This window comes from Thunnus maccoyii, chromosome 10, assembly GCF_910596095.1.
Source record: "Thunnus maccoyii chromosome 10, fThuMac1.1, whole genome shotgun sequence".
Classification (NCBI taxonomy): Eukaryota; Metazoa; Chordata; class Actinopteri; order Scombriformes; family Scombridae; genus Thunnus; species Thunnus maccoyii.
Genome location: NC_056542.1, coordinates 16,140,150 through 16,159,902, shown reverse-complemented (window position 1 = coordinate 16,159,902; position 19,753 = coordinate 16,140,150). Strand labels below are relative to the sequence as shown.

Here is a 19,753-nt window from a genome sequence, read left to right as displayed (position 1 = left end):
CATTTAGCACCGGTGATTACAATAAATTACCTTCTCTGCTTCCAGACATGATTGAATCCAGGCTCATCGATCCGCGCTCTCTCTCTCCCCGCCTGGAGATTAGTCAACGCCGCGCAGCGAGGATCGATACCGGCCGATCTAATAAAGCGGGTCGCTTACGAGGCCACCGCGGGGCTGCACACACCGTTACACCAGCAATTACCACCTCCAGCCCGACCCCCCCTTATTCCCTCCTAACTTATCTGTCCGGGTCTTCACGGCTTGCTTGATTTATTAATAATAACAGTAATAGAAGAGGCAATGAACAGAGGCTTCATAATCAGAGCAGAATATAATGGTTGTGTGGGTTTTGGTGGTGCGATAAACACACCGGGACATTGTCTGGAATGATGATATTTGGATGGAAAACAATTGTATTCCTATAGATTTACAGTGTGTCTGAGGTATGCGCCTCAAACTTTGTCCCACTTGTAAAGATGTATAATGGAAGCATTTCTGATTTTTAATTGGCTGATAAATGAATAAACAAGTCATTTTGTTCCAGTTTTTAGTTAATTTGTTGTGAGTGTATTGCACTCCACAGTTGCTAAATTTCTTCTAGTGTCTATAATATTGCTATAATGTATTTTTTAGTGATATCCACCTACAATATAGTAATAGCTTATATGGCTTTTCTAGTGATCCTTGGGTTGTCTAGGCCCATACTTTGCTCAGTTATGAAAAGTACATTTATTCAAGTGCTGTAATCTGTAGCACAATTTTGACTTAGTTGTACTTAACTTGACTATTTCCTGTTTATAGTACTTTATAGTTGTACTCCATTTGTAGATATTGTGCTTTTTAGTCCGCCACATTTATCTGACAGCTAGTTAAGTTTGGGTTAGTTTCCAGATGAGGATTTTACCTACAAAAAAGATAAGATTATAACATATATAGCCTACATTTTAAAGACATTGTTAAATAATATACCAGTGGTTCCCAAAATTTTTGGCTGTACAAAATAAGCAATGTCTACTTGGTGCCCCTCGTCACATTTCAGGTGTCCATGAGTTATCAGTAGTTCCATCAAAACATGATTTCCCCTCTAAACTTCTCAGGTGGTTTCATTAACATCAACTGTTTGAGTTCCAAAGAGGTCGAGTTATCCAATATTTCAAAGCTATGGAAAAAAGTCCACAAAATTAACACAAATTCATGTTACAGATTTTTTTCCTTCTTTCCAACCTCATTAATCATCTCATGACCCCTGAGATTAAACTACATAACTGTATATTAAAGTATTTTAAATTATCAACACCTCAACCAGCTACAACAGTAAAATGGTACTTACACACTGATGCATCAGTATTAACTATATTATAATGTAATATGTACATATGCCAGTCACAGGGACTATTTTTTTGCATAAATAGTACTTTAATTGAAGTACATGTTACTTTTAATAACTTTGTCCTTATCTTAAGTAAAGCTTTGAATGTGGGACGAGTATTTCTAGTCTTGAAATGTTCTGTACTTTGGTAAATTATCTGAATACTTCCTCCACTACTACATTTGCTGTCACTACAGGGATAAGAAGCATATTGATTTTGACATTTGCATGGTATTTTTTCCCCAAAGTTCTTTGTTCTGTTGTCTTCCACAGTTTCACCTTCATCCTCTTTCAGTTGTCATTCCATCACTCTCACTTGCCGGTTTCATCCCTCATACTGGTGTCTGTTTTGGCTTCACTACTGTATCACCGTCTAGTCATAACACTATTTCCTTCCTGTCTCAGCCTTTCCTGTGTACTATAACTCTGGGTTTTTGTTCAGTTCCTCTTATGAATTTCAAAATGATGTTTTGATTTTGACCTGGAGGAGTGAGTCAGAAAAAATTACCTATCAAAGTCTGGGCTGACATAGTGGGGAGGATATTGGTACTGACTACCAGGGGCCTTAAAGTATCTGGACTAAAATTAGTTGGGTTTTTTTGTGATCCTCAACTGCATTTTTTTTTAATATCTTTTTTTTTTTTCAATTTCACATTACTCTTTTTTTGAAACAGGTTTTGTTTGAAATCTACAAAACTGCAAACAAAAAACTGATACAGCAACCTTTGTATCATCTGAGACAAAATGAAACAAGTAGGAATAAAATGTGGTTAATTTTTTTCCCCTCCTGTGCAAATTTAAACCAAATTGCCTCTCAGATTTTGGCTCGACTGGTAGGAAGCAATGATCACAGCAGCCACTTAAGGTGATGTAAGGATAAGAAGAAGTGAGCTGTGTTTTAGGCCCATAATTCCTTGCTGCTCTCTCAACACACCCCAGTGCTTCTCTTCAAATCTCCCAGGTGAGACTCTAACTTATAACAGAATACACTGAGCTAACGGCATGTGTGATATGGACTCAGCGTGACTTAAGATCACTGTTACACACTCGGCATGACTTTGTGCAAAAACATGTGATAGGCTTTGATATCGGAGTGAACTATCCATTTCAGATGCTCAGATGTGACTGTGATGCTTCTCTCTAAAGGAATACGTTCCTAATCCAATTCCTCAGCAGTTCCTGCAGTGTAAAACAAGACTTGAAGCAACATGAGACAGCAATTCAGGCGATGTCCTGGGAGGGATGCTTAACACAGAGGATGAATAGACACTCCGTTGTCAGAAAGCATCAGGAGAGAAGACCTTTGAGTCTATGCAAATTACCAACCCATCTGCATGTAAAGCCAACCAACCAGAACACGGGAAATAGGATGTTCAGTATCAAAGTGTCACACATTAAAAGTGGATGAAAGTAAGAGTGAAAGAAAGGAAGAGAGGGAGTGGGAGGGAGGGAGCATGAGGAAGGAGACTGCTTTGCTTGCTGCCATGTGAAGTGTGACTGACTTAGCTCGTTTGTGTCTGGTTGTGGCGTGCTGAAATAAAAGGCAGTCTCATAATCCTAAGTTTGTCACAGCCTGCAGTCCGGTACACAGGACCAAGACCCCCTGCTCGTATTGGCACACATGGGATGCATTCAGAAATGCCTTTCACACAGTGGGCTCGCTTTAATGTAAAGGGCCAGTGTCTGTGAAGCTTCAACCGGCATGCTGAAAACTGATGAGAAAATTCAGCTCAACTCAACTCATCTGGAGCTCATTTGCACTCAACAGCCATAACTTAAACATGGTGCAGGGTGTTAGAAAGATAAGAGATGTTTAACACTAGAAAGGCCCGGCCAATGTCAACTGATTTCTGTTTTTAAAGATTATGACTGGATTTTAAACACTCAGAAAGTTCCTCCGTGACTTTTTCTGACACCTATTTTATGTACAAACCAATGTGAAATATTCAAAATCAAGCATGGAAATAATGTTTATCTGTGTTTACCTCCTTTAGATTACACGTTGCTCATCTTTTAGTATTAAAAGTTAGTTTTTGCAATGTTTTTCAGAGTGAGCTTGGGTTTCACCGGTGAAAGAAATTAGAAATGATCGGATGTGAATGAGAAGTGTGATATTAGGCTATCATACTCTTATCTATTGACAAGTGCTCTCGCTCGGTCCATCCACATTTATCACTATTTGTATGACATGTTGAAAGTGCCTGCATTGTGAGGATACAGCGGAAATAATTATAGCATTGTGTTGGCTACCTGACACATTTAAAGATTATAAAGAAGAGTGTGACATGCAGAGCTGTTCAGACTTTGTTTAGAACAAACAAGCTGTGCTCACAGTCAGAGAGGAAATAAAAATCCTATTAATCATAACCTGGAAATTAAATAGCACACTGATTTATCAAGGCTACATAATTATTCAATGATAATCCTCAGAAGCTTTTATAACTCAAAGTCTCACCAATATGCACAAAAAATATTGAACAACACCTTTGGGCTTGTTTGTGCTGCTGACATAACTCTTATTGTAAATTATGCAGTTTTTTTAGAGATTAAAAAAAATCAAACAGCATTCAGGAAAATATTCCTAGAATGTTGCATCTTCAGTAATCAGTGGATAAATTTGCAAATTTGTTATTTCAATAGACTCATCGATTTCAAATTATTTTCCTATTTGTGCTATTTAGGTGACATTATGAAACGTAAATTCCAAAGATCTGTAATTGTTTGTTAGTTTTGGGCTGCATAACATCAAACTTTTAAACTGCCATAATTAATAATTCAATAATTACTTTACTACAGCTTTAAAACTCTAGGGTTTGTGATTGATCTGTATCTGTACATTGATTTATAAGCCTTCATTACGGTACTACTACATGAATATTTATTATACAAGGCAATAGATTTGATAATTTTGGTGGCACAGCAACCACTGTTTCAGTCTGTTTGTATGAGATCTTTTGGAGCAAAGTGTAGTCTAACTATTGGTCAGCTGTGAGGGCCATTCAAAATGCTTCTTACGGTAGTTTGTCAGATGGAAAACAAGTGAAGTGAAACCTCCCAGAATAAATAGGGAGGATATTCTTGGACTGAATTTTGAACAATCTAAAGGCGTTTAAGTAGAGGTCTGCTTGTTATAACCCACCACACAGATTTAACATCTTAAGTCAGTTTTTTACTCTTGACTGCATAAAGGATCAAATATTCACCCTGGGAAATATATACTGTATCTGATTATAAAGCATTGGAAAAAGTGAACGCAATATCTGCAAGAGATGTCAAGTGAAATGCTGCTGATTGTTGGAGACTTCAACACAGTCCTTGATCTTGATATTGTTAGGAGCTCTTTTACAGGACTGTATAATACAGCTGAGACGTTATCTTGAGGAGCGAATACACTCAATAATGATGCTTAAAGACATCTGGGTGAGGTGACACCCAACAGCAAAACACTTTTCCTCTTCACAGAGCTTCTGCTCCGTCATGCTAGACAATGCAGTGTTTTATTTTCAGAGCTGTGAGATTGCGAAATCATGTGATTTCAAACCTGATGCAAGGGAGATCCTGTTTAAAGGCTGGCAGATGTGGCCTCAGTTATGGGCAGAGTTGACTACTAAAGATTAGATTAGTGAGCTGAAATGATTAACAGAGCTTAAGTTTTAGCAGTTATGAAATCTCTAACTAGCTATGGCCAATTACCTTTATAGACCCACCTAGGTGAAAACAGTCAAAACACTACTTTGATAGCAAAAAATTTAAAGAATCCCTTGAATAACTCCACCAAACTAAATACAGCATCTTAACTTACATTATCAATTTCTATTTGACATTGTGGGTATATGTGATGTGCTATTGTGTGTAGCTTTGTATTTTGTATTATTTGTCCTGTGTGTTTTTTGCTTTGTACTGTCTGTTATTGTTCAGTTGTATGTTTTAATTGTGACCTGCTGAAGGGACTGCAGATGAAAATTAGCTATAAGCTAACTCTGGTAAAGTACATCGAATGGCAAAATTTATGTTTAACACTGTACGTGGTCCCAATAAATAAATGGGTCATAACCAGTCTTCACAGTCTGTGTACCTGATCAAGGATTCTGGAAACAGGACAAGATGCCCAAAAGAAAGCCCACATGGCCTTATATCACCACAGCTCGGAGGAGATAAAGTGCTTATTTTCTATGGATGCTGAAAAAAAAGCCAACAAAGGAATTCAAATGTTGAAACAAATTATCTCAAAGACTGTGATCTTGAGGCATTTATTTTCAAAAAAAAATTCAGGACACTTCCTGCAGCAGGGACGCCCCTTCACCTCAGTTCACCTCGCTCCCTGAAATATGTGAAACATACACTGGTCAGGATTCATGATCAGAGTGTCGCTACTGATCAAGGTGTTGATTACACACTGAGAAGCTCTTTAAGTGTGAACATCCATCTGAAACTCAAGGAAAGGCTTGAAAAACATGCGTGCAAGACATGCACACACTGAACACTGAAAAGAAAGGAGAGACATGTTGCAATTATTATGATAAATACACCAGATTTGATTTACTGTTACTAAAATACATTTTTTAATTAATAAATACTCTTACAGGATAACTATGAACAGTGTGCCCTTTAAAAAAATATGTCCTGCACAACTGCAAATCACATATATAAATTATTTGTTCTAAGGACAATGGTAATACTGCAGGGGAAATAAGCATTACTTGCCTCTGCTAATAGCCAGTGTTTTGTATTTCTGAAGATGTAATCAACACCAGCAATCTGAGCTTTAATATTCAGCCGATGGTCCAATTAAACATAGGCTAACTTGTGGCAACAGAGCCTGCTGTGTTGAAACTTGATACAGTGTAATTACAGTGTCATCATTTGTGGAAAAGAGAGCTGCAGTATTATGAGTATGCAATATGGAATTTTTTTTCTTTCAGACAGATAGTTAAAATCTAAATTTGTCATCCCAGAGTTTACGATCACCATAGTCCCAGAACGCCTCAGAAGAAACTGACGTGGGATTTTCATGATCTTCTATATAATATGGCAACATCTGTCCGTACTCGCAATGTTTATTTGGGAGGTTGAGTTGAGGTTCAGTTTTAACACGGACTTGTTGCAAGCATCAACATTGTCAAATACAAAGAAATATTGAAAATCTGAGAAATGTAATTTTTTGGTATGATTGCTCAAGCATTTTCAGTCAGGAATCAAAAGTGAAACATAAAAAAACTATATCGCACTGTCACATAAAAGCTTTGGTCTGTGCACGCCTTTTCTGGAATAAACAACCATATAGTTTTTACACGCACAGGCTCAGGCTTAGTTTACTGCAGCTGCTTTTAAGTCTTTTTCCTTTTACATAAATCTAACAGTACACCGCTCTGCCCCCCATCCCCCCACCTGATTTCTGTATGCTTACTCCGTCATTCACAATGGAAAAAGAATGAAAACATAGGCTTTGGGAATTTATACGTGAAGGTCAAAATCAAAGCCAGTTCATAACAACATGCCTCAACAGTGACAAACATGTCATCAGAAGAGATCATAAACCATGAAATAGGAGCATTAGCCCTATTATCCAGGAAATTGCCTTTCTGGCTTCACAAGAGGCTCTACATTACAGCCTATATAAATGGAAATGCATTTACAGCTTATTTGGATGTACACTTCTATATTTAAAACAAAAACATCTCCTCTCGCTTTGCATTCAACCACACTCCTGCGTTTACTGAAAATAAATGCAGTGACTACTTTAAGGTTGATGTATTGGCAATGATGCTTCTGGGCCTAATAATACCGGGATTCTATTGGGTATCTGAGTCTTATCAGACTTTGCTTGCCCATAGATAAAAACTCAGCTCAATATTCCACTAGGTTACTCACATTACAACGGCCTCTTACACCACAAGGTCATTTCAAGTCCCTGAAGTCTCCTTATCTCCATACTCCTGTGTATTACACTGGATGTGTGTGTTCCACAAATAAAGTAGTGTGTATTTGTGTGGGGTGTAAAATATCAATGTTTTCCAAAGTTAAATGACGATTGACTTGAACCGCTTCAATGCAATCATATTTATTTTGTTGTCTTGCCGCGTAAAAAAAGGCTCAGATTGCAGTTGGCTCTTCACAGAAGACGCTACATTCTTCACTAAAATGTGAAAGCAGAACAAATTATGCACAAATCAAAAACAAATTCCTATTAGTACATGATTGTAAAATTCTACATCACTGAAATTATTTAACAAATTTTCAACCATCGACTTTTATCACCCATTTAGGAAACGAAGTTCATAGGAAACAAAATGACATGAACAGTGTGATTTACAGCATTCTGACACCCAAATATCTTGAGAAAAAATGATTTTAAGTGCTAACAATCTGGTTTTTAAAAGAGAAATAAACTGCAACTGAGATTTTCCAAGTCACTCAAATATCATCGGGATATAATTAAGTGTTTTTATAAATATATACACTTTCATTTAATTTCAACAAAAAATACACTCTCAGATTATCTCCAATTTCAAGAGAAAATAAAAATCAATGAATTGTTAATTCATTCATGGAAATTAAATAATATTTTTTTCTGAATTTATGGCAGTTAATTGGAGTGATTTGTTTAAAATAATCTGGCAAAAATTTAACAATTATCACAACTGATTCATTTAATTTGAGAATGCATTGCAGCAGAGCATATTGAAAACAAACCAATACATACGTACATATATATATCCAGAATATTCATTATGTATGAAAAAAGTAATTTTGTCAGACTTTTGCACTTAAATAAGAGTAAAGCTGTTACTAAAACATTTAATTGTACAGTTAATATACGTATTTTTGCAGAATATATTAACTATAACAACTAAAAATCAATGATCCTGTGTAAAAAATACAAAAAAACAACCCCAAATAACAAAATACAACAACAACAAAAAAAACAGCAAACAAAAAGCTTGTGTGCATATCTGCACACCTGATTGGTCAACAGAAGCATCAGGCAATCAGCCTCCTGTCATCAGTGGTCCACAGTATGATCAGTGGAGCGAGATGAGCTGATGCTGGCTCTTTACCCACAAGTCCCTCTGTCCTGAATTGTTATTTTGACCCAGCGAGAGGGGTGGAGAGGCAGAACAACAGGGGGTCCAATCAGAAAGGACAAACCCAGTCCCAGGTCCCATTATTATCATGCAGCGCCAGTCGAGTGTCCAGTTTCTGGGTTTATAGCCAACCCAGTCCAACTCCAGTCCAACCAGTTTAATCCCAGTAGGGGGCGCAGCAGCCCTGCCTCATTATTCCAGAATATTCCCTAGTTCCTCCTAAAATGCGTTCAATTCCAAATCTAAGTAGTTACAAACATTTGACACATTTATTCTTTTCAGGTGCAAATGAGGCAGTTTAAAAAAAATTGTAAAAATTAGTCAACACTCAGAAAAAAATGTAAGAAGTCACCAGCTAACTGATTGACCTCCAACCTGAGGCGCTCAGTGCAGTAGTATGTGTTTATTTGGCCACTTTTCAACTGGAGGCAGGTACTCAAAAAGAGGTAAATACAACAAAATAAGTAGAAAATGAGAAATGGACTGAGAAACAAGAGATGAAAAAGTGAGAAAACTTTGTCAGAACAAGTCCTGGCAGACTCATTGTTCTTTTGGCAGAGTGGGATATGAGTTTTATGACTATGCCTCACTCTTTGCACAATATTCTGTGGCACAATTATACAACAGGCCAGGAAAAATACCAGGAAATAAATCACTGTGATTCAGTGTGTCTGTCCCTGAGTCACTGTGAGAATTGTTTTCAACAAGACACCTGATTCTTTCTGGAATTTCACAGGTAAACAGCCACAAGGTAATGTGTGTCATTTGCAGGAACTTAGCATTGATTGCATTGTGTCATTCACTGTCTGAGCATTGATTGCATTGTACTTGTAATTGGGTGTCTGAGTAATAACTCCCGATCCCACGGAAAGCAGGTGTGAGGTCAGCGGTGGGGACGGATGAGGGAGTCAGGTAGCCAGCAAGAGGACAAGGATGAGGAGGAGGAGGAGTGGACGTAAAGATGGCGTCAGTGAACTAACACTACCTCCAGGTACATTTCCTGAAAGAGAGATGGACATGTGTATGAAAATCTATGATATACACTATATGGTCAAAATTATGTGGACACTCTTGGGACAGTTTTTCATGGTTTGGGATCAACTCCTCAGTTCTAATTAAGGGAAATCTTTAAGTTAGAGCATACAATGATATTTTAGAGTTTTCTTCCAACTTTGTGGCAACAGTTTGGGGAAGACCCTTGGTTTTCTGAGTTTGATGTAGAAGAACTTGACTGATCTCAACCTCATCCAACCGTCCAAAATCTTGTGGAAAGCCTTCCCAGGAGTAATCATTTGTTTTAGGGTTAGGGTTAGAATTAGGGTTAGGGGTCTTGCATCACCCTGTTGGGGTTCATTTCACAATAATGACCTGCTCGCTGTACATTACCTCTTACATTATACATATAATGTGTTGTATTCTTGAATTTGCAACAATGACTATTAACGAATATTTGTGCTTAAACTTGAGAGAAGCAGAGAGAAAAAAAGACAGATAGATATGTATCCATATAGACATGTTATAATGACGCCTTCGCTTAAGAAAAAAAAAAAAAAAAAAAATCGAGCTTAAAATGTTGCATCTCACCTTGTATTTGTTGTGAACCCCGTGATGCTGTAATAGGAGAGAGAGAGAGAGGAGAGAGAAGATTTATATAAAGTTGAGGCAAAGAAACAAGTTGCTGATTAGTCATTTTTGCATGCTTAACTTTCTCAATAAAACTGCTGCTTTGTGGAACAAAAGGAGCAAGAAACAGACAAATGACCAGGGGAAGGTATTTACCATTACTCAAAGCCTAACGCTTGAAAAATGAGTACTGACTGGCTGTGCAACCCTAAATATGTCCCCTATGCAAATTCTCTTAAAGGTCGGATAAAAAAAGAGCTTGAGAAGCATGGCAACAGGAAAAGATAGTGTTATGCAAATTAGGAAGAGTAAGAATGATCGAGATTATACAGAGGGGATACAGGAAATGAAAAAGAGGGAGGGGGGAGGACAAGAAAATTCAAAATGACAGAGCGAAACCAAGAAGTGGACAGAAGATGAAAGGAAGAGCGGTGGAGACCCGAGTGAGAAAGTACGGGGGGAAAAAAAGAAGGTTGGAAAGATTGAAACAAGGTCAGACAGAGAGAGAAGGGAGGGAGAGAAAGAGACGGGATGGGTGGGGGTGTTTGTGTCTGGGCGTCACTTTCTCAGCAGGGGGTGGACTAAAAGGAAATAATGGAGGGAAGGATGGAGGGATGGGAGAGCTGGAGAGAAAGAGGGGGAAAAAATGGAAACGGTTAAAAAAAGGAACTGCCAGTGTAACATCAGCGAGAAAGGACAGAAGGGTCAGGAAACAGAGATGAGGCTGCACAATTGCAGCTGTTATTAAATCGATCTACAGCCTTGAACCCACCTCTGACACTACAACCCCAAAGACTCATAAGACACAAGCACACACGAGGACAAGCGTGCATTGATGTTTCCAGGAAAACTAGCACCTATCAACATCCTTCAGTGATCGACTGAGATTATGAGAGAGGAAATGGGCCACTCCAAACTCATCTGTTGTCGACTCACACAGAAGGGAGAAAGGATTTATTAAATGAGGACTTAGTAGAAACACTGTTTGTCCGTGGTATCCATCTTGTACCTACAGGTCTCCGTAGCAACATGTCGCTCTGACAGACATGAGTCACTAAATTACTCCCAGGTTCTGTGCAACTAACGACCATCTAGGGGTTAACGAAGCATTAAATAGCATGCTGGGTCCAGGCCTCTCACTGTGTTGGTGTGTGAGAGAGTGAGAGCAAGTGTGTTTGTTTGTGGGAAAAAAAATCAAAGCAAACAGAAAAGAACAATACTGAAACATTCCCTCCTTTGTACTTCCACAAACGCAACCCAAAAAATGATCATCCATCCATGATCTCGTGCTAATTTTTAATTGAAAAAATGTTTGAAAAATGCTTTCAACCCATATTTTAATGCAATTTAACGAAAAAAAAAAACTATTAATTAAATCCTTTCGAGTTCAAATTGTGTCGATAAAAACAGAAAAGTGTATAATTTCATCAAACATTTTAAATCAATTAACAAAACTAACAGGCAGCAAAAATAAATCTGGTGACGTGCTTTTTTTAGACTTTTGAGGCTTAAACATATTTTGGGTGGAGAAAACTTTACAATACGGCAGCTATAAAAAAGAATTTCCTTATGTAAATTACAAATTTGTTTTCAAATTGGACTTATAATTAACTTGGTTGAGGGAAAACCTTTCTGTACTGAACCCTAACAATTAGTGTGTGTAACGCCACGCCGCAGTTCGAAACTAAAATGTGCTCATGTTGGAATGCCTGGTGTTTACCCGTCTGTGTGTGATATGTGTGTTTTGATCTGGCTTTAATCAGTTCAACAAAAACTAAACATTGAGGACGTTCGTTTTTGTCAACATCATAATTTTGGTCATGGCGAGCTCTGCCACAAAATGGCGTCCACGGTGGCGTGTCTGCAAGGACGGTGCCGTCTCTGCACTGCAGTCAGAAACATGCAGCATGTGTAACTGTATGTGCACAACCATGGCTAAATGTGTGTGTGTGTGTACGTGTGTGCGTGCTGGTGTATGTGTGTCTTCAGTCGGCAGAACGCCCCACTGCAGAGACAGACACTGTTCCACCATCCCACCTCTCCTTCTCATGCCGCCATTTTACACACGCAAGAGCTAATGCTAACCCCCTTTGGGCTGTTAGCGCTTCATTAAAAATCGTAAAACAAAAATTGCAAAAGGAGAAAAAACTGTGGACGAAAACGCAAAATCGACAAATGCGGTTAAAGTCAAATTTCTGAACGTCGAGGTTTCGGGATCCTTAGAGAGCTCGGCTGGGCAAGCAGTGTGTGTATGGCTGTGCTCGAGTTTTGTCCTTGTGTGTATCGAGTTCAGAGGGTACAAAGGTATTGGGCAAGAGTGGAGGGGGTAAAGGAGGGCAGCGATGTAAGAAATTTCAAAAAAAAAAAAAAGAAAAAAAAAGAGAGCGAAATAGGAGGAAAAAAAAGAAGAAAGAAAGTGGGGAAAATGGTGAAGCTCTGCAAACTGAAATGAATGCAATGGACTGCGCACAGCGGGAGAACGACAGAAAAAAGGGAAGAGAGACCGAGAGAGAAAGGGAATCAATTAGAGAGAGAGGGAAGTTGGTCTGTAATGGTTTCTCACAGTAGGACGGCTGGAGAAGAGAAAAGCGGAGAGGCAGAGCGACAAGAAGAATAAGAGAGATAAACACAACAGGAGGAGTTTTAGGGAGAAGTTGCAGAGGAAAAAAAAAAAAAAGGTAAGTATGGAGCGAGAGGCGAAGCGAGTCGGTGAAAGATGCAATAGGGGGCTGCGGGGCGCTGGAGATTTCACATGACACCAGTCTGCTGATGCCGAGTCAGAGCCTTGTTTTCTGATGCAACACAGGCTCAAGCACCTTTCAGCAAAGCCCTTTCTCTGGCGTGATTCATGACAGAGTCGTGTTCAAATAAGCGTCACATCACCACACGCATCACGACGCTGATAACCAAAAGCTAAAAACCAAAACATGTACAACACTCCGAGATAGCATCAGGATAGGACAACAAGCACACACGCACACACACAAACAGGATGTCATTAAGAGCCTCCTGCGTCATTAAATCTGTCCTGCCTGGTTTGTTGTGTTCTTGGGTTAATTTAAGGCGATAAACACACACATTCACACACCGGAGAGGAGACCGAGGGACTGGCCAGTGGTAACTGACCTTGGAGCAATGACAGCGTACCTGATGGACCCTCTCACTGTCACCACTCTGTCCTTCAGAGCAGTGTGAGGCAGGTGTGTGTGTGTGCGCTCACTGATAATTAATTCAAACACCCACAACAGGGCATCCCCACATGGAAGTGCCTTTTAATCATACTGGCTACTCTCTGGAACCGAAAAAAAAAAAAAAAGTTTGGGGATGAAGGGAGGGAAGCGCACGGTTTGAAGTTTAGATAAGAGACGAGATTTAGCTGAAGGACAAGAGCTGCCATCACCGAGGGCCACACACACACACACACACACACACACACACACACACACACACACACACACACACACACACACACGCACACACACAGGCACGGTGAGCTCTGCTGCCATGCTACCTGTCAGATAAAAGGGTGCCTAAGCAGGAAGGAACCAGGGAGTATGTGAGGTGTTACCACAGGGAACAACACAACAACAGCTGTGGTAAACCACCACTAATGGACAGCCTGAGAGAGAGAGAGAGACCCTCCGACTCTCCTTCATCTCCTCTCTCATCCATCTCATCCACTCTCCTCTCTCCGGCCTCATGTATTCTCATCCCAACGCGCTCGCCGCACAGCGTGCACACGACAGAGATGGAGCGCAGCGGAGAAACGGGGAGGGGAGTCGGCGAATAACTGTATTGTAGATATGGAGATGCAACAAAGAGATAGAGGAGGGACACGGGTGGGGTGGCAGGGCGGAGTCAAGGGGGGAGGGAGGAGGAAGTGTAAGAGACTGCCATGGATGGTGCCTAGATTAGTTTTGCTCCAGTAGCGAAAGATCATAAAAAATGAGGAAGGGAGGAGAGAGCTGAGGAGACAGAGAGAAGGGGAGGATTAGTGCCACTTCAGGAATGACAGAAGACTAGAAAGAAAGAGTGGGAGGTTGGAGTGGAGGAGGTGGGGGTGGAGAGAGTAAAAGACAAGAAGAGGGAGATCCTGAAATTTAGTCGGGATTAGTTTTGGTTAAGGAACAGGATGAGAGGGAGAGAAGAGAACAAATGAGAGAGGGAAACAGTAGATGGAAGTATGTGCATCTTTCTGAAGTAAAGTAATGGGGCTTTGACAGTAAAGTCAAGTGTGTGTGTGTGTGTGTGTGTGTGTGTGTGTGTGTGTGTGTGTGTGTGTGTGTGTGTGTGTGTGTCTCCCAACGTGTAATCCAAGTGATTTTAAATATTTTGATTATTTCTGACTCAGGCTCAGACAGGCTGATCAGGGAATACTGTCAGAAGGTCAAGACTACATTAGCATTTTTCTCGCTGAACAACTATCTGTGGTATTTCTAATTAATGACAGCAGGATAATTAACATATAAAAAAAGTCATCAGCCTTCACACTTGGTAATAACACAGCAAATTACTCCCCGTCTCGCGCCGGAACAGCGATGGCATTTAAGAATTCATTCGAGACGGATGGGGCTCTTTTTATTCCATTTTTAATATTTTTTTCTCCTTTACAACCAAACTGACACAAATTTAATCAAGGCAGCAGGATTGGGAGGTATTCATTAGACGATATGTAAGAATTTAGTGAATGGGCCTCTAATGCGCGCATACACACACACACACACACACACACACACACACACAGACAGAACATTGCTAGTAGTTTCCCTGGAAAAAAAGTGTGTGTTAGTTCAGCCTGGGACGGCACGACAAGCCCCCTGCAGATAGCGCTGGGATGGGAACTGGGACAGACGTCTCAGACACGCATATGAGGGCACACACACATTAGCACACACACTCTTACACACTACAACCGCCAAAGGACACACGCAAAAGGTCCATAGACCCATTGCAGGAACGCACAAAAACACAAAGTGCGCACACACACACCAACAACTGTACAGGGATTCCCACAGTGACTGGGCAGCATTCCCAACCGGAATGGGCAGCTCACTGGACTGGAAGACTAACATTACTCCAGGCGGGCTCTGGATTAGATCAACTCTGGGAATTTCACACTGGGACAGAGAGATGGAGAGAGTGGGAGAATGAGAGAGACAAGGAGGTTTAAAAAAAAAAAAAAAGGAGAGAGATGTGCATTAGAGGAAACTAATGCGTAAAAAAAACCCTCAATCCAATTAGGTTTAAAAGCCAACGTGGAGTGAAGAGTGAAGTGTCAGTTCATGTAGTTTTTAAAAGGGAGTTAATCTCATTTTACAAGGTTTAAAGGACGGGTGCACAATTTTTCAAGTCTGTCCTAAAACAATAGTCGGGTGCCCAAATTAACAATGACACATGTTTTTCTTGCTGTAATAATTCCTCCTGTTCATACCGGCCATTAGAAGATCCCTTCGTAATGCACTTACAATGTAAGTGATGGGGGACAAAATCCGCAGCCCTCGTTCCATGTAAAAAATGTTTTTTAAGTTTATTTGACGCTAATATAAGGTTTCACCCATCTAAATTAGCCAAATCAATTCAGTATCTTTCAGTTACAGTCTTTTTAGTGCCAAATTCCTTCTTTTTCTTACGATTCACAGAAAAACACTGTCCATCGAGACAGAGGGAGGGATTTTTTTTTTTTTTTTTTTTTAACCAAAAAGACAGTAACTGTGGAAGATATCCACTTTATTTGACTAACTTGGACAGCTGAAGGCTCACATTATCTTCAGATAATCTTTTAAATACATTTTTTTTCTCAAAATAAGGAATGTGGATCGCCCCCCCCCCCATCACTTACATTTAAAGTGCACCTGGAGGGGATCTTCTAATGGCCAGTATGAACAGGAGGAATGGTTACAGCGAGCAAAACCTGTTTCACTGTTCATATGGACAGCTTTCTATTGTTTTAAGACAGACTTGAAAAATTGTGAACCTACCCTTTAAAGGTGAAGATTGTGGAAGGTGGGTGAAAATGAGATGAGGAAACTGAGGGAACAGTAGTGGGGGAAGTAGCATCTCGACACCATGCTGATAGTGGAGATGTAAGAGGCATGAGTCTCTGGGTGTAAAAAGGGGAAGGATGAAAGGAGGAAGGGATGAAAAGAGGAGTGTACTCACTGGGCTCACAGCACACGGTGACACGCAACTTCATACATGGCAATGGAGGGCCTTCATCTGTGGGTAGAGCTGAAGAGAACAAGAAGAGGAAAAAGGACTTAAATGCTGCTTATTTATTACACCCAACGAACAGGATTCAAAATGTTAACATGTTAAATAAGAGGAAAATTAGCATAGCACTGAATGAGATCCTTCCTTTGAGGGATGTTTTAGTATTTGAAGGTTTCTCATGATAAGAACAGCTAAAGATCAGCAAGCTCGTTTTCTTGTTTCCACCATATCAATATCTCATATAGAATAAAGTATTACACCATCTCTACATGTCATAGAGACGACCACATATCACACTTATTGACGCAACTAAATAAAATCCACAGTTGAGGGTGCAACCATAAAATAATGCTCTGATTGCAATACTAATCATGACTCACGTGGGAACCTGGCAAACATCATCTGCATTACCTGTCAGTTAATAATTGCTTTTACAAAACAAATCTGTCTAGAAACTGCAGGGCTTTATATCTGAATAATTATCTGAATGTATGATATCTAACAGTCTGTCGCACTTTGTGTCTTTAATTTCGACTAATGAGACATGGCACAGAATAAAAGTGTGACTACATTGTTGTACTATCTATAGTGGCCAAGAGAGCTCAACTCACACATACAGGCAAAACACAACTTTGACGCCACATACAGTACGTCACATTTAGAAAAAAAGCTGCAAATAAATGAAACACAAGCACAACTGAGAATACACAGAAACTATAAAAAAAATATAAGCGGTGACAGAAATGCGGCAATTTGTAAGTGAGTGCAAACACAGTTTCGATGGGAAACTAAAAAATGATAACACTTATGATGCTTATCTTAGTTTCACAAAACTAATCTTATCTCAAGGTCCACTTACCTGTCTTTTCCGGAGCTTTGACACTATTTGTTTTATTAACTTTTTTTTTCCCTCCAAGGTCAAGAATGAACTAAGCGTTGTGATTGTCCTATTCCAATATTTGGAAGATAAAGATATTGGCTATACAACTAGCATTAAGCTTTTGCTAATACTCAGTTATTATAATGCATCATTTTTTAGTTTCCCCCAGGAAACGTGTGTTGTGTTGTTTGTGACTTGCAGCTTTTCTCTATTTGCTTGCATCTTCCTATTTGGGGTGCATTTCTACATGCTAAATAATGTGGCGTCAAAGTGAATGTGAATTTATTCTTTAGGGCTGCAACTAGCGATTATTTTCATCATCCATTAATCTGTTGATTATTTTCTTGATTAATAAATTAGTCATTTGGTCTATAAAATGTCTGAAAATGGTGAAAAATATCGACCGTTTCCCAAATCCCAAGATGCAACCTCAAATGTCTTGTCTTAGTCTAAAACTAAACTAAAACTAGACTAAAATGTCTTTGTCATGTCCAACAGTCGACAACCCAAAGAAACCAGAAAATATGAGTAGCTGGAACAAAAAAAATTTGGCATTTTTTCTTATCATTATAATTATTATTATATTATCAAAATAGCTGGCGATTAATTTTCTGTTGATCTACTAATTTACTAATCGATTAATCCGCTAATTGTTGCAGGTGTAATTTTTAAATTTTCTTGTGTTTTATTTATTTGCAGCAAGTCTTTTAAATGTTTGTGTTACGATAAGTTGCAGCAGACTGAACCTTCTTGGCCACCGCAACTATCCCCTCAAATAGTTCCATGTTATGAACAGCTGACTATCAGAGGATGTCAAGGTGTTTCCTGTTTGTGGAGATCGAGACATGGAGAACTAGTGGGCGTTGGTCTGCAGGTCGATTAGCAGTGCAGAGACCCAGAGACAGTCGGTTGTCAGTGTCATAGTTTGTGGGAGCCGGGGAGGGAAGCTTGAGCCCAGCTCAGACTGAGCCAACTAATGCCATTAGTGTTTCTAATACTATTGTAGTGTTCTCCCGGGCTAATGCCATTATACTGTCTCTAGTGCTGCGGGCCCATTCAACACACAAACCCCAGAGCCAGACATTTGGACCAACTTTACGCCTTATCTTTAATGTGGACAAAACACACACAATCACTCTGAGCCCGCTGTGGCCCGACCAGGGGGGGGGAAACCCATTGTTGCTTTTCTCTGAGCTGGCCTGAGCAACCACAATAGCCTACTGTGTGTGTGTGTGTGTGTGTGTACATATATACATGTGTGTGTTAGCGTGTGTGTGGAACCGCTCTCTCATGCCCTCACAATGCTCCATTGTCCTGCCGATCGCAACAGTAATTTATGTAAAGATTCTTTCTCTCCCTTCATCTCATCCATCCCTTTTCTCCTTCGCTTTTGTTGCTTCTCCCTCCCCCCCACCCTTCCTCTACTGTCAGACTGTGTCCATCTTTTGCTCTTTCACTCCCTCTGTCACTCCTCCACGCTTCTCTACCTCCGTCTGCTTCTCTGCCTGCCTGCCTTTTTCTCCCTCGCTGTCGTCCTGTATTGATCTCCATTTCTTCCTCCTACACTTTGCGGTGCCTCTGTCTCTTTGTTGTCACCCTTCCATATCATGCATTCACTTGACTCTTTCATTCTCTGCCTTGTTTCATGTTCTCCCCCCTCTCTTGGTTGGACTGACACCAGAAGTTGTAAAAAAGTATGAAAAAAAAATGTCAACTGATTTTACAGCCACTAAGCCATTCTCTGTTTTTCTCCCTCCCTTTTCTCCCTCCAGTGGCTTGAAATAAACGAGTGAGGGAAGAGGAGCACAGGAGGATGTAATGGAGAAAGAGGACACCATCACTAAAATTCTGTAACAGCCTACAGGTTTAAAGAAAACATCAAATTAATGTCATTCAGGCTGAATTTATGGAAAACATTAATGCTATAAGCTGCGGGTTGCAGACACTCAAAACCTCATAAAAACATATTGGGTAAAAGTGCTCTCATCCTTTTTTGCTCACATCCCTTAATAATGTAGGGCTGCCTGGCCACCACACTTCCTTTGACAAAGGTCTCGATGCACAGGCTCATGAGCTGAAACCTCAAATATTAACATCTTTTCTCTTTTCAGGCTATTTTACTTGGCTACCACTGTAAAAGTTTTTATGGACCACTATATACTATAGTTTATCCCCATGTTCGGGGTATCGAACCTACTTTTTGAGTATTGATGGTATAGAGCTGATTTGTCGAATTGTAGACCAGCAGAAAATGAATTGGAAACCATTTTTATAATAGTTCAAGTCAATTTTCAAGCAAAAATACCAAACATTCCCTAGTTGCAGTCTCTAAATTGTATGAATATGCTGCTTTTGTTTGTCTTATGTGGTAATAACATAAAAATCCTTTGACTGTAGGTTGAACAAAACAAGCTATTTGAGGATGTTACCTTGGGCTTTAGGAAATTGTAATGAAATTTTTCACTATTCTGTCATATTTTCCGGACCAAATGATTATTCAAAAATAATCAACAGATGAATCAAAATAGTTTTTAGTTGCAGCCTTAATCAACAAAAATGGGACCGAAGAAAGTCTGAGTATCAAAA

General features: G+C 39.7%; 1 protein-coding gene across 1 annotated transcript in view; it reads right to left on the bottom strand.

Annotated features, from left to right (window-relative positions):
- Positions 1-7,414: 7,414 nt before the first annotated feature.
- The window catches only part of si:dkey-246i14.3 (ephrin A4), a 33,283-nt gene continuing 20,944 nt past the window's right edge, over positions 7,415-19,753 (bottom strand). The window contains exons 4-6 of the mRNA XM_042423175.1: positions 16,237-16,305; positions 10,039-10,065; positions 7,415-9,454 (exon numbers count right to left, since the gene is read on the bottom strand). Of these exons, the coding sequence (XP_042279109.1) occupies positions 9,363-9,454; positions 10,039-10,065; positions 16,237-16,305 (188 nt within the window). The 3' untranslated portion in view covers positions 7,415-9,362. The remainder of the gene's footprint in view (positions 9,455-10,038; positions 10,066-16,236; positions 16,306-19,753) is intronic.